The sequence below is a fragment of the Dipodomys spectabilis genome, unplaced genomic scaffold (assembly GCF_019054845.1).
Source record: "Dipodomys spectabilis isolate Male_0828 unplaced genomic scaffold, ASM1905484v1 ptg000099l, whole genome shotgun sequence".
In the NCBI taxonomy this organism is placed as follows: Eukaryota; Metazoa; Chordata; class Mammalia; order Rodentia; family Heteromyidae; genus Dipodomys; species Dipodomys spectabilis.
The window spans coordinates 220,570-236,152 of record NW_024870776.1 but is presented as its reverse complement, the minus strand read 5'-3'; the positions used below and the strand labels follow the sequence as shown (position 1 = coordinate 236,152).

General features: G+C 36.9%; 1 protein-coding gene across 1 annotated transcript in view; it reads right to left on the bottom strand.

The window, feature by feature from the left end:
• The window catches only part of Sntg1 (syntrophin gamma 1), a 333,558-nt gene that overhangs the window by 307,982 nt on the left and 9,993 nt on the right, over positions 1-15,583 (bottom strand). Inside the window, exon 2 of the mRNA XM_042687069.1 lies at positions 13,615-13,749. Within this exon, the coding sequence (XP_042543003.1) occupies positions 13,615-13,749 (135 nt within the window). The remainder of the gene's footprint in view (positions 1-13,614; positions 13,750-15,583) is intronic.

The window sequence follows — 15,583 nt, the reverse complement described above, 5'->3', positions numbered from 1 at the left end:
GGGAAGAATAAAGCCTTTTAAGACTTTTTCTCTACATGTACACATGTGTCATTGTCTTCTGGATGGTCTCATAGCTGCATTTTATGTGTCAGGTCCTGCTCAGATGGTTCTGAACCACTGTCAGGGTTTTCCATACCCTCAAACAGGACTAAATGGGAAGAACTGTGACCAGATTGCCACAGTAGGAGCAAACTGGCTCCTCTTCAGTTCACCCTTTGAAACAATTAACCTCTCTTTCCAACCAAAATTCCCTGTATGAGAAACCCCACTCTCTCTCTAAATTCTGTCAAATGCTATTCAGAGATTGGCAATGTGTAAAAGAATAGTCATTGGGATAATTAACAAAACCCCTTCTCTCCAGGTCCCATGATCTTTTTCAAGAAAGAACCATGTCAGTGGCGAAAAGTAATAAATGTCACAAGCAAATAAGTAATAAATGTCATAAGCAAAGAAAATAAGAAGTCTCAGCAGGGACTCTAACTAGGCCTTGGTTTGGGAAGCCAAAGTTGGTTCGCTTCTTTGTTTTGAAGTCCATATTCAACTATTAAGCTCTGAAACTTATTCTGATGGAGTAGTTTTGAGAAAGTCTAGCTGAATATAGTTCCATATATATTTTATTCTGTTTCTTTCTGAAAGCTTGATTTTCCTTTTTGGAGTCTTGCTTTCATTAATGATACCACATCCTCCTAACCACAGTGAATCCTTCTTTCCATTCCTCCTCACTGATTCTCATAAGCAACTCTCTCATGATTCAGTACGTTAACACTGTCTGTGCTCTCATAGCATGGTGATTTTTTTCACTCCCATCTGCTTAGTATATCAGCTACCCATACATTCCTTACTAATTCTATCTAATCATTAAAACATGGTACCTCAACTACATCCTTTGGGAGGTAGCCTCTAATTTCAAACTCTGAATTCTGTGTTGTTACCATGTCTGTAAAACACTCATAATATTTTACACTCCTGCCTTGTTTTCTGAAGTTCTGGGACTATAGCCTGCACCACAATGTTTGGCCTGTTTTGTTAATACAAATGTTATTTCTTGACCTGTTTTACAGATGCTAATCCATTCAATTTTCATGATGACACAATGAGTTAGGTAGTATAGTCCTCATTCATATGATTTATGGGAAGAAATGAGGTAAAAACATATCTTCAATTACCTATGTAAAGTCATCTAACTAGTAAATAGTGTGACCTGGCCTAGAGGGTACTTAGTTCCATTCCCCATGCTTAATCTGTTTATCTGCTTGCATATTCACCTTGGATGTAAGACCATAAGAGACAAAGGACAATTTCCTTATATTTAAGTATTTACTTAATATTTACTACTATCACCAGTGACAAGATAATTTATCAGGGATCATACCTAGTTTCCTATGGAACTGCATTCTTTTTATGAATGATTTTATATACTTATACAGAGATCTGTATGTATATATGTAATAACAATTCAGAAAAATGCCTTTTCACATAAATTAAAAACATTAAAGTTATACAAAGAAAGGATTGTTATATTTCTTCCTTGGAGATGCTGAATTCCCAATAATAGAGTTTTCTTTTTGTAAATATACTGTTATAAGTATAGCCAAAGTCTTTTGTTGGTTTTAGGCTGACTTAAGTTGGGAGATGAACTACATTTCAAATAAAAGAAAATTAACAATCTGAATTCATAAAGCATAGTGATTAAGGAGTCATAATTTGTAATATATATGTCCAAACTATGAAAACCATGACAGGATTATTAGAAAATCAATTAGGTTAATATTATGCTAGCTCACTATTCTGTCTATTCAGGCATTTGGATCAGAAAAACATACATTTGTATTATTGTTATATACTTGCATTTCAGTAATTGTGCATGTGTTCAAGTTACACATTTTGACATTGTTTGGATGCTTCTCTAAAATAAGGGAAATGATTTGCGAAGCAAAATGCTTAAAAATAATGTTTTGCCCTGAACATAAAATGAAAGTCAAAAATTCTCACATTCAAATTATTTTAAAGATAAAGTAAAATTTATAGCGCACAATAGGTAGATTATGCCATTCATATGTAATATATTCACTAACTATTAGCTCTGTTTTACAACCTACTTCCATCAATGCCATTTTTGCTCTTGTATTTATCATTCTCATTGTTTTCTTTGGAAAGATGCTTCAAGACCCAGCCCTAAACCTCCTACAGCATTCCCCATGTGGAAGCAGTCTCTCCCCTCATCACTGTAGCCATTTCCCTAGCAGCAGTGTTAACAGATCAGATCAGTGCTATCATGGCCCACTAGGGCCACCACAGTAGCTACAGACAATGCTCTCAGGGAAGACATTAAAAAAATAGAGAGAGTGGCCAGAATTGAGTCTCCAAGAAACTAGGCCCTAGGAAGGACCTTGATGCTGATGCTTATTGTAAAATGAATCCTTGGGTAAGGAACAGACAGAAAGATTCTTTGATTACCTTAGAAACCTAACAGCAAAGAACACTCTAGGTTCTAATACCAAGACATCTTATTCCTTTCTACTATAAAATCACAGCTCTCTAAACAGTTGCTGCCTACCTATAACTATTTTTTAATTTGATTTGTATAAGCTCTTGTTTCTTAATCTCATTTTCAGCACATTTTATGGGTACCTCCCAAAATTGTCAAAAAATTGTGGAGTTAGGCAAAACGAACCCCAAGATAAGGATTCAAATGTTTTTTCTTTCTTGCTATTGTTTCTAACATATTTATAAGATGATTTCTTTGTTGCTTTGTATGTCCTTCCCCCACGGTATAACCCCTGTTTTCACTGTATTTGATGTTAGTATAATTTGTGGAGGGGAAGGGAAAAAAACCAATTGTTTAAATAGGGATACAGGTGGACCCACTGTAACAATGAGACGTACCAGATGTTATGTCGAAAAATGAACTTTACGACTCTGACCGGAAGGGGGAGTGGGGGGAAGGGAGACAGGAGATGGGGAGAGATGGGAAGGGGAAACAAAGGAGGAGGCAACAATGCTTGATAAGAAATGTACTCATTATCTTGCCCATGTAATTGTAACCACTCTGTATGGTATTTTCACAATAAAAAAAATTGTGGAGATGGGAGGGAAGGGATGATAGGGGAAAAACAGAGGAGGAGGCAACAATGCTTGATAAGAAATGTATTCATGCTGGGCGCTGGTGGCTCACGCCTGTAATCCAAACTACTCAGGAAGCTGAGATCTGAGGATCGCGGTTCAAAGCCAGCCCAGGCAGGAAAGTCCGTGAGACTCTTATTTCCAATAAACCACTAGAAAACCAGAAATGGTGCAGTGACTCAAGTGGTAGAGCGCTTGCCTTGAGCTGAAGAGCTGAGGGACAGTGCCCAGGCCCAGAGTTCAAGCCCCATGACCGGACCCAAAAACAAACAAAAAAATGTATTCATTACCTTGCTCATGTAACTGTACAGTATTTTCACAATAAAAAACAAAAAATCAGAAATATAACACATTTCTGTATATTTGTGGATAAAACTAAGTATAAACACTGATTTTTAAAGGGAGGAAGGTGGGAGTTTTCTTACCAACTTGTCTTCCCAGTGACCACTTGACCTCAAACAGATTTCATACTTAAAAATCAAAGTTTATATGCTACAAGTAAGAGACCACAATGGGTAAGTGGCTAAAAATGTGATAATACATGATTTATATGTGATTTTACATATGATATATATTAGAACAGCATATTATTCATTATTAAATAGAATCACAACCATTTCTGCACTTCTAACTGCATTGGTAAGCATAGGGGAATTATGCTTACTAAAAAAGCTAGATACAGAAAAGCAAATATTGTAAGATCTCACTCTAAAAACATGGATCTCACAACAATAAGCAGTAGAATAGTGATTTCCAATGGCTGGGAAAAAATGGAAATGTAGACATGCAGTCAAAAAGCACATACTGTATGTGTATATCTAATGGTCTGATTGTGCAAGCTTCATGTGTTATGTGCCAGGCAACAATATTTCTGTCCATGACAGACCACACATAGGTAAAGGGTTCTTTGGTATAGGATGTAGCAGATTTGATGGTATAAGGAGGTGGTTACTCCCTTAGTTTGCCTGAATACTTCCATGACATACACACAATGAAAAATTATTCTGAATCATATTTCTCAGAACAAGTTCCTATTTTAAATAGTACATATACTTCAATCATTATTTGTCAATTATTCTATTTTTGGTGTGTGAATTTAGGGCCTCTCATTCTCACCCAGTTTTCTCCACTCTGGGCTAATTCTCTACCATTGAGCTAAGTCTCCAGTTTGGGTTTCTTGGTAGCCATTTTGGGGAAAATTGTCTATAGATTGGTCTGCCTAGGCTTAAATCAAACTGTGATCCACAGCTCTTAGCCTCTTGAGAATAAAACTTTTTCAAGTAAAAAATTTAAATAAACTAGGAGCTGGTGGCTCACGCCTATAATCCTAGCTACTCAGGAGGCTGAGAACTGAGGATTGCAGTTCAAACCCAGCCCAGTCAAGAAAGTCTGTGAGTCTCTCATCTCCAATAAACCACCAGAAAACTGGAAGTGGAACTGTGGCTCAATGATAGAGTGCTAGCCTTAAGCTGAAGAGCTGAGGGATAGAGCCTAGGCCCAGATTTCAAGCCCTATGACCAACAAAACAAACTACAAGTTTAAGAGTAATCATTAGCATGTGAGATTTTAAAGAATTGTGTGTGTGAGTGTGTGTTCACATGCATGGGCACAGACTCTAACCTCTGTACTGATGGATTTCAATAATGGCTCTGGGATGTGGAAAAAGAAAATACTCTCCTGTCACACTTATGAGAGGGTGAATAGACCCCAAGTTTAAAATTAGATAGCACCTTCTGTTAATGTTGCCTTCAGGAAATTACAATTTTACTGGTGGGACACTAATTGCACACTTTCTCCTGTAAGAGACTGGAGGGAGTTGTGTGCTTCTTCAGTCTAATGCTCAGGAGAATTCTGCTGAGGGATTCATTACTGTCTACTGGTAGTTCTGTCATGATTGGAATTTAATATCCAAGATATTCTTATCTTTTACTAGCAGTTCTTTTGAGATGGTGTCTCCCTGGTGAAATTCATAGTCATTTTGCATTGATATTATCCCCATTGACCTTCTAAAAGTACTCTTGTCAATATTTAAAAATAGCATAGGGTAAATTGAATCCTTTTTCAGGTACATTGAAGGAGATAATACCACTAGGATAGCCACAGACATCGCTGATTTAGAGTGTTAAATTGTTTATAAGAACAACAGAGGGGCTGGGAAGGTGGCATAGTGGTAGAGTGCTTGCCTCGCATGTATGAGGCCCTGGGTTCGACTCTTCATCACCACATAAGGAGAAAAATCCGGAAATGGTGCTGTGGTTCAAGTGGTAGAGTGCTAGCCTTGAGCTGAAGAGATGAGGGAACCCAGAGTTCAAGCCCCAGGACCGACAACAACAACAAAGAAAAAGTTTTGATTTCTGAGCATCAAAAGTGGTGATAACTTTCTTTATGTTAACTGACACTTTAAGGCAATGACTAAAGGTCATTTTGGTCAGAAGTCATCTACTCTCAGTGCTGAAATATCATGAATGATAACGCTATATTCTGCTATTACCTTCAAATTATCACAGAGAAAGAAAATTCTATATGAACTCATTGTAAAACTTAAGTGGGATTATCACTGAATAAACCACAGAATCATCTTGTAAAGTAGCATAAAATAATTTGGCTTTTAAGAAAATGATACTTAAGTCCAAGTAAATGTTTGGGATAATTCAGCTTAGACTCTAGATAAACAAAAATATTCATACAATTTTCCAAATGATTTATGTTTGAAGAATGTCATGCATATCACTAGATTAAAGTGTCAGATGTGTCAGACTGGCAAAGTTCTACCCCTTTACTGCCACTCAGTGTGCCTGATATCTGTTCTAAACTCACAGGCATCCCTGTCTCCCCAGGCTGCGAGTGCTCAGCAGGGTTAAGCTCTTGTCTAATGGAGGTTAATGGTGTTCTTCTTTATGAGTTCTCTAAAGGCATCCCAAAGATGAGCTCTACACCTTCTGCTAGTAAAGGTCCTCAGACTGCAGTGACTCTGTGTTGACTCCTGGGATGGCTGCACTCATTATGTGGTTCCCTGATTTCCCAGGATCCCTGTACTATCCCTGTTTGTATCTTTTCCTTTCATAGATAACACATCACACTCTTGTATATGTTTTCAGTTTTTTTAATTTCATTTTTTATTGTCAAGGTGATGTATGGGGGGGTCAGAGTTACATAAGTAAGGTAGTGAGTACATTTTCTGTAAAATGTTACCCCTTCCCTCATTTTTCTCCTACTTTCCCTTCCCCTCTATCCCCCCCCCCGAAGTTGTACAGATCATTTCCAACTTATTGTCTTGTGTATGTCGCTGTTGCGTTGGTTCCCCCTTGTCCTATGTTTCATCATTCTGTTGTTCCCCTTCCTTCCCTAATTCAGATAAACATATATACAATACCCAGGGTAACAAACCAAATATTGTGACAATAGGGGATATGCCATGGAGGAAGGAACATACAAAAGAAACAAAAAAATCACATAGTACATTAAAAACAACAACAAAGAAAAATATCTTGTGTCCATATCTTTATATGGTAATATGTACATAGCAATTGAGCTTTTCTGCTCATCTGATAAGATCACCCTAAATGTATACTAATTAATGCAAATAAGGGAAACCATGGGACCTATGTTTCTTTGGGTCTGACTTACTTCACTTAATATGATTTTTTTCCAGTTTTTTCCATTTCCTAACAAATGGGGCAGTATCATCCTTTCTGGTGGAAAATAGTATATATATATATGTGTATCTATATATATATATAGATACACATATATATGTATATATACATATATATAAACATACATACATGCATATACACATACATACATACATGCTACATTGGGTTGGTTCCATATCTTAGCTAAGATAAATAATGCTGTGATGAATATAGTTGTGCTGGTAGCCTTAGTATGTCATTGTTTGAATAAATGCCCAGGAGTAAGATTGCTGGGTCATAGGGGAGCACTAACTGTAGTCTTTTGAGAAACCTCAATACTGCTTTCCAGAGTGGTTGAATAAGTTTACTCTCCCACCAACAATACAGTAGGATTCCCTTTTGGCCACATCTCCTCCAGAATCTATTATTAGATTTCTTGATTATAGCCATTCTAACTGGGGTTAGGTGGAATCTCAATGTTGTTTTGATTTGCATTTCTTTTATGACCAGAGAAGTTGAGCATATGTTTCTGTTCTGTGTTTCCAAAAATGAGTTAAATTCTGGTTTGTACTAAGAGATTTATAGCATAGAGTTGAACTCAACTGATATAGGCCCAGGGTAGCTGTTCCTTGAACATACTACTAGTAGTATGTTTAAAATCAAACAAGCCTTGGCCAGAAAACCCATGGCAGTTTGAGAGTGTAGTAGATTAAAATTTAGTCTTTTACAAATTGACTTCCCCCAGATGAAATCCAAAGGGTTCATATATATGATGAAGTTTCAAGAAGCACTTGCAGCTAAATACTCTGTTGCAGAGTAGAAAAGAGGGAAAGTGCACTTGATCATTCACTTGGTATCTGGGTACCAGTGGCTCATGTCTATAATCCTAGTACTCAAAGGTGGAGATTTGAAGTGATCCTGGGCAGGAAATTCCATCAGACTTCTATTGCCAATTATCTACCAAAAATCCAGAAACGTAGCTGTGTCTCAAGTGGTAGAGCAACAGCCTTGAAGGCAAGTTCTCAAGGACAGTGTCTAGATATGTGTGTGCATGCACACTCCACACACACACACACACACACACACACACATAAAGCGCTTGAGCCACACCTCCTCTGCCACCTTTTCTTGGTTAATTGGAGAAGAGAGAGTTTCACAGATTTTTCTGTGAGGACTGGCTTTGGACTTTGGTATCTATTAAGTAGACTAGATTACAGGTGTGAATGCTCATTACCTGCCTATGGTAGCATTTCGAGTAAGAGCTAAAAGGTCAAAGCAAGCAAAAATCTATTGCTTGGCAAAAGGAAAAATTAGATAGATAGATAGATAGATGTGTGTGTGTCTGTGTAAATATGTGTGTATGAATATGTATATATGTATACATTAAATTATTTTGTCTTAAAAAGAATAAGGTTCTGCTTTCCAGAGTGGGTAAATGAGTTTACACTCCCACAAACTGTGTACCAGTGTTCCCTTTTGGCTACATCCCTGCCAGGATCTCTTGTTATTAGATTAGTTGATAATGGGGTGGGGTAGAAGTTGAATGTTGTTAGGATTTGCATTTCTTTTATGACCAGAGATGTTCAGCATTTCTTCATGTGTCTATTTACTATTCTTATTTCCTCTTCAGAGAAGTCTCTCTTTAAGACTTTAGAAAACTTATTAATGGGATGGTTGTTTCTTTGAGGATTTGTTTTGGAGATATTTAATTTTTTTGAGTTCTAAGTATATTTTAGATATGAGACCCTTGTCTGTTGCATGGCTTTGCATGGCTAATGAAGATCTTCTCACAAATTGTGGGCTTTCTATTGATCTTGCTAACTATGTCCCTCAATAAGCAGAAGCTCTGCAATTTAATTCAATCCCATTTGTTCAACCTTTCTTTGAGTTTTGTGTTTCTGGGTCTTTAATGAGAAAATTACTCCCCGTGCCAAGGAGCCTTAGAGTTTCTATTACTCCTTCCTGTAATGTTTCCAAGGTGTCTGCTTTTACTTCAAGGTCTTTGGAAAACAGTATAGAGTTTCCTCAAAAGGCTAAACATAGAGCTCCTTATGACCCAGCAATCCCACTTCTGGGCCTTTACCCAAATGACCACAAATAAGGCCATACTAAAGCTACCAGCACAACCATGCTCATTGTAGCAGTAGCATTATTTATCATAGATAAGATATGGAACCAACCCAGATGCCCCTCAGTAGATGAATTGATCAAGAAAATTATATACATATATATATATATATATGTAGTAATTCTATGCTTCCATCTATATATATAGAATTACTATATATATTATATATATTATATATATACTATATATATAGTATATATAATATATATATATATAGTAATTCTATGCTTCCATCAGAAAGAATGGTACCACCCCATTTGTAAGGTAATGGAAAGACTTTGAAAACTCATATTAAGTGAAGTAAGCCAGACCCAAAGAAACATAGGTACCCATGGTTTCCCTCATTTGTAATAATTAGCATATGTCTAGGATAATCCTAACAGATGAACTGAATCACTCAATAGCTATGTACATATGACCATATAAGATGATGCTAATTGAAATAAACTTCAAGACATGGACACAAGATGTTTTTCTTTGTTGTTGTTTTTAATGTACTATGTGATTACTTGTTTCTTTTGCATTTTCCCCTATGGTTTATCCCTTGTCACTGCATGGGTATTGTATATACAATTGGTAAGACTTAGGGGAGGGAAAGTGGGAAAAATGAGGGAGGTATATTTTCTATTTCAAAAAATAGAATTCTGATCTTTTCTTCAATATTTGTTTATCTTGAAGACATTCCTGTAAGTCAAATAAGCAAGATATAAAGGCCAAATGCTGTGTGGCTTCATTGCATAAAACAAAGTGTGTAAGTGGTAACCAGGATCTTAGAGGTAGGAGAAGAAGGGAACTATTGGTTTATAAGCACAATGTTTCATAGTAAGTTAGATTAAAAGTCTTGACAGAGATACTGGTGCTGGCTACACTACAACATGACTATATTCTGCAACCAATCTGCACTCAAATGGTAAAAATAGTAAATTTTATGTTACATGTACCTTATCATAATAAAGGAATTCTGTTGGCCAGGTAAGAACAGTTCTATCTCTTAACTATGCAGAACTTTGTACAGATCTATACATCTTCATTTATGACAATATCACATTGCAGTTATCATTGGAATTTTACAGTGAGTTCTGAAATCAGGAAGTATAAATGCTACAGTCATTTCTCTTTATTCAAGATGATTTTAACAATATTGAATTTTCATATTTTCAAGGAAAATTTAAAATCTATTTTGGATATAGCCATAAAACTCATTGAAGTTTTGACTAGTTAGGAGTATCTGGGAAAGTATTATTTTACTAATATTTAATCTTTAATTCATGAACATGTTGTATTTATCCATTTAAATTGTTTATTTTATTTTTATCACCAGTGTCTTTGCAGTATTCAGGCAATGTAGCATATATATTCTTTATTAAATTTATTCCCCCCAAAATATTATTCCTAAATAAACTTATTCCTAACACATCTTGATATATTGTAAAATATTTTTCTTTTTCCTTTTTTTCTTTTTCTTTGCAGTATTGGGTCTTGAACTCAGGGTCTTATAGTCTCACTTGGCTTTTTTTCCTCATGTCTAGCACTCTACCACTTAAGTCATGCCTCCAGTTCTGGCTTTTTAGTGGTTAATTGGATAGAAGAGTCTCAAGGATTTCTCTGCTCCATCTGGCCCTGAGCCAAGATTCTCAAGTCTCAGCTTGAAATACAGACATAAGCCACCAGCACCTGGTATAATTTCTTTTTTGTTATACTTTTTCATAGCTTGTAGTTTTTTAATGGGAATATATTTAATTTGGTATGTTGTTCTTATTTCCAGCAACCTTTCTAAATGTGTTTTTTCTACATTTTGTGGATTTCTTAGCATTTTTCTCTGTCTGAAATAATGAAATTGATGAAAACCTCTTCCTTTACAATTATGTTATTTGTATCAATTTCCTGACATATTGTGTCAGCTGTGATATCCAGGGAGGCACATGAATACCTGCAGCTTGTTCCAACTGCAGAGAGAATGTTCAGTGAGTACTACAGTCAGTGGGAATCATTCCTTGCATACTCATCATCAGCTAAACTTTATTTATAGTTGCTGAAAGTGCTGTTACAAGCACTTGGTGCTTTTTGTTATATATTTTTGCCTCTTTTGACTTACCATGCTAAGTTTCTCCATAATGTGCAGCTCTTCTGAACATACTAAGCCTCATTTACACACATAATACTTTCTTTGAGAGAAGAGAGAAGGTCCCTGTGTTAACTGAAAATTTGAAAACCAACCATTATTGTTAAATCCTGAATTTCATCAGTTTTACACTGCTGATCTAGGACTTGGTTACTAAAATATGCATTCCAATTATCATGAATGAGGGAAACCATGGAGCCTATCTTTCTTAAGGTCTGGCTTACTTCACTTAACATGATTTTTTCCCAAGTCTTTCCATTTCCTTACAAGTGGGGTGATGTCATTCTTTCTGATAGAAGCATTGAATTCCACTGTGTATATATACCACATTTTCTTCATTCATTCATCTATTGAGGGCATCTGGGTTGGTTTCATATCTTAGCTATGGTAAATAATGCTGCAATGAACATAGTTGTGCTTGTAGCTTTAGTGTGGCCTTGTTTGTGATCAGTTGGATCACGAGGAGTAAAATTGCTGGGACATAGGGGAGCTCTGTGTTTAGTCTTTGAGGAACTTCGACACTGATTTTCAGAGTGGGTGAACCAGTTTACATTCCTACCAAGAATGCAGTACTGTTCCTTTTTGACCACATCCCTGCCAGTGTCTACCATTATTTGTTGTCTTGATAATGACAATTCTAACTGGGGTGAGGTAGAATATCAATGTGGTTTAGTATATATCTAGGATAGTCCTAGTTGAGGATCACAATAGCTCATTAACAATGTACATATTACTATGTGAAATGACAATAACCGAAATGAACTCCAATATACACAAATAAGATTTTTTGTTTTGATTTTAATGTACTGTGTGAAGTTCTTTCTTTTTTCTTTCATTTTTCCCCTTTGGTTAATCCCCTGCTGTCACTGATTTTTGTTTGTTTGTTTGTTTTTTTGTATATATGTTTATCTGATTTGGTGAAGGAAAGAGGAATCACAAAATGGTGAGAAAAAGGACAAAGGGTGAACAGCAATATTCACAAGACACTATCTTAGACATGAACTTTACAACAACTTGGTGAGGAGAGGAATCGGGGGATGAGGGAAAAATGGGAGAAAACAAGGGAGAGGGTAACAAGAAATGTTCAACAAGAAAAGTACTCATTACCTTATTTATGTAACTGTAACCCCTCTGTTCATCACCTTTACAATAAAATTAAATTAATTTAAAAATATGATATATTCATTCCAGAATATTCTGTGACTCATTTCTCTTCCCTGAAAAAAAGGAAAAGAAAAGAAAAGAAGAAATAGACCATCTTTGTGTTATTTAGCAAGGGGAAAAAAAGGACAACCCCATGGGAAAAGTTTAATCAGCCCTGACATTTAAGTCCATGATTCAGAATGATTTAAATGGTCTGTGACAACAGAATAGTTAACAGTCTGCAAAATGTCCATTACCTTTTGTTAGCAAAGGCCTATTGATTTAGGACCTTGTGTGACTCCCATAAGGTGTTAGTAAGTAGTGATGTGAAAACTCCAGTTCAGCATTATTCAACACCAGCCAAACTCTCCCAGGAAGTCTGTTAGGAAGGCGCAAATTAAATCTTCATGCTAAGTAGTTGCAGTTTTCTGGGAAACCATGGAGCAGAGAGGTGGATACTTCTTGCCATTTTCTCCGGAGATCACATTTTGTCTATTCTGTTACAATGGTCTTTTTAATGGTATGACAACATGAATGATACTCTAGAACTTGCCCTGTGTTGTTCTACATCCTCTCACCAAATAAAATCCATTCTTTAAGGACTTTCTTCCACTGTTGTGATTTGGTACCATCAAGCACACCAATTGCTTTTGGAAGATGATTTGATGATTAACAGCATCAAGATATATCATTTATACAGCTAAAGAATTGCTAAGCACACAAAGACCATTCTATCACACCTCAGGGCTAACCTCCGGAGAAAGCATCATCTGAGTTTAGCAACCAGGACCTAAAGCCTCCTGTCTTGCTCACATTGGGACATGGGCTCTGTCTTAGCATTTCCACTAATAGTTCAAGCTGGTGCAAGATAGGACTAGACCTAAGGGCCCCACCATGCACAGTTCCTTTTGGCGCTGTGGAGAAGTCAAGGTGCACTACATTACGATTATAAAATACAGAGAGAGGACTCAGTAGACACCAAGGGACAAAAGGCTGTAAAGATTATGCTTTGACCCAGAAAGGTCCTCACAAGAATATCCAGCTAACTTAGCAATGTGATAAAATGAATGAAAAAATACCTTTTCAGTTTTCTGGAAATAAGCATCGGGGTGTGTGTGTGTGTGTGTGTGTGTGTGTGTGTGTGTGTGTGTTTGTGTAATCATGCACGTGTGTGCACTGCTAACAAAGCTCGAACTCTGGACCATGTTTCCTGACTGTTTTATTTTTAAACTCAAAGCCGATGATATTTTACCACTGAGCCACAGCTCCACTTCCTGCCTTTTCCTGATTAACTGGAGATAAGAGTCTCATAGACTTTGTTGCCTAGGATGTTTTGAACTGTGATTCTAATATTTCAGCCTCCTGAGTAGCTAGGGCTAAAGACATAAACCACCATAGCCTGGCTGGGAATAAGCATTGTCATTAGCAACAGACAAAAACAAACAGAAGGAAGAGCTACTTACACCAGAATAGAAAGGCTCACCAGACACGCATATCACATCCTGCTCCTGAAGAATCAGAAGATCTCTGGCTAGGTGCAGCCGGACTTTGAACGGTTCCTGATTACCATCCTGTAGCAAGCAAACCCCTGTCTTTGTCTTTAGAAACACGAAGCCGAGAGAGAGAAAGAGAGGGGAAAAAGATGCTTAGTCCATAGGTTAGAATTTTAGGATCTAATAACAGTAAAACATGGTAAATACCATTTTGGAGCTAGAGAACATGTAAACTGGAGATTGGAAATATCACTTCACATAGGAACAGAGATGAAAAGGATGTATTTGGAATAAAGTACACATTCAGATACTGGGGTCTATGTAAGAAAATTCATACAAGCCGGGTGCCAGTGGCTCACGCCTGTAATCCTAGCTACTCAGGAGGCTGAAATATGAGCATAGTGGTTCAAAGCCAGCACGGGCAGGAAAGTCCATGAGACTCTTATCTCCAATAAAAACCACTAGAATACCAGAAGTGGTACTGTGGCTCAAGTGGTAGAGTGCTCGTCTTGAGCTGGAGAGCACAGAGACAGCAACCAATCCCAGAGTTCAAGCCCCACGACTGACAAAAAAAAAAAAAAGGAAAAGAAAAAGAAAATTCACACAGATGCTTGGTGAGTCAGGAAGGCATCAAATGTAAGGCATTGGACAACAAGGGATGTTCGATTTAACTGCTTTACAGTGTAAATGTAGGAAATAGTAGCTTTAGACTATGTGGACATAATTTATATTACACACAACTCAGCCCTTTAAAATCTAAGTGTATTTAAAGTTGTACATTACTATATTCAATTTTAGGACATGTTCACCACTACAAATAGAAGAAAAACCAAGCCCCTCCCATACCATTGTCATTGGTCCAGGCCTTGTCACCTGAGCAACAAGCACCAATCCACTTTCTGATTATAAGTTTTAGACTGAAGAACTTCCTGTGTCATATTTACTCTTGGCTCCACTAATGTGTCTTTTCTGGTTGTCAACATGTACACACACACACACACACACACACACACACACAAAGCAATTATGAGGAAAAAAGGACAGAACACAAATGAATTATCTATTAACCAAATTGCCCAGGAGTCTAATTAAAGGTCTAAAATATTTGATTACTAAGTCAAGGTTTCGTCTTCACCCATGTTTGGAGACTATGCAAACAGACTGTGAAGCTTTCTGAACTTGTCCTGCATGGCTTTAAGCCAACATCTTGGTAATTACTGGAGAAGTATGTGCATCTTATCACTCTGGAAGCACTGTGGTGTTAAGATATTCACATGGGTTAAGTGTCTTCTCCCTAAGGAGTGTAATTTGTTGGTTTTGCAATACTGGGATTTGAACTCAGAGCCTGACATTTGCAAAGCAAGTTCTCTACCAAGTGAATCTTGTTGCCAGCTATTTATATATTTTAAATTATTTTTTTGGATATGGACTCACATTTTTATTGGAGCTATACTCAGGTTACAATCCTCCTACCTCTGTCTCCCAAAGAGCTGGCATTGTAGATGTGCTCTCACAGAGCCCAAACAAGAGTATGTTTAGTATGCCCACTGGTCACAGATACAAGACAAAAATTTCACATAGAATATAATTTCTTGCTCTCTCTAAACCAAAGTCACCAGGAATAATGATTAACTTACAAATGATAATTTAATTAGTTATTTATTGATCTGTACTGAGTGAAGAAACACATGGAGATACATATGTAGCTAGTATTTAAGGGGTGCAATATCCAGAAAAATGCAAATAATATTCAGCTTATGCTTGGAATAAAACTTTCCTAGAGGACTGCTGATTCTCCCTCCCCCCCTCTCTTTCTCTCTCTCCTTCCTTTTCCTTCTTTCTTTGTTATTTTTTGGGGGTGGTAGCAGAACTTGAAATCAGGGCCTCATGTATGGTAGGCAGACCCTCTACCCCTTGAACCAAATTCCTAACCACCTTT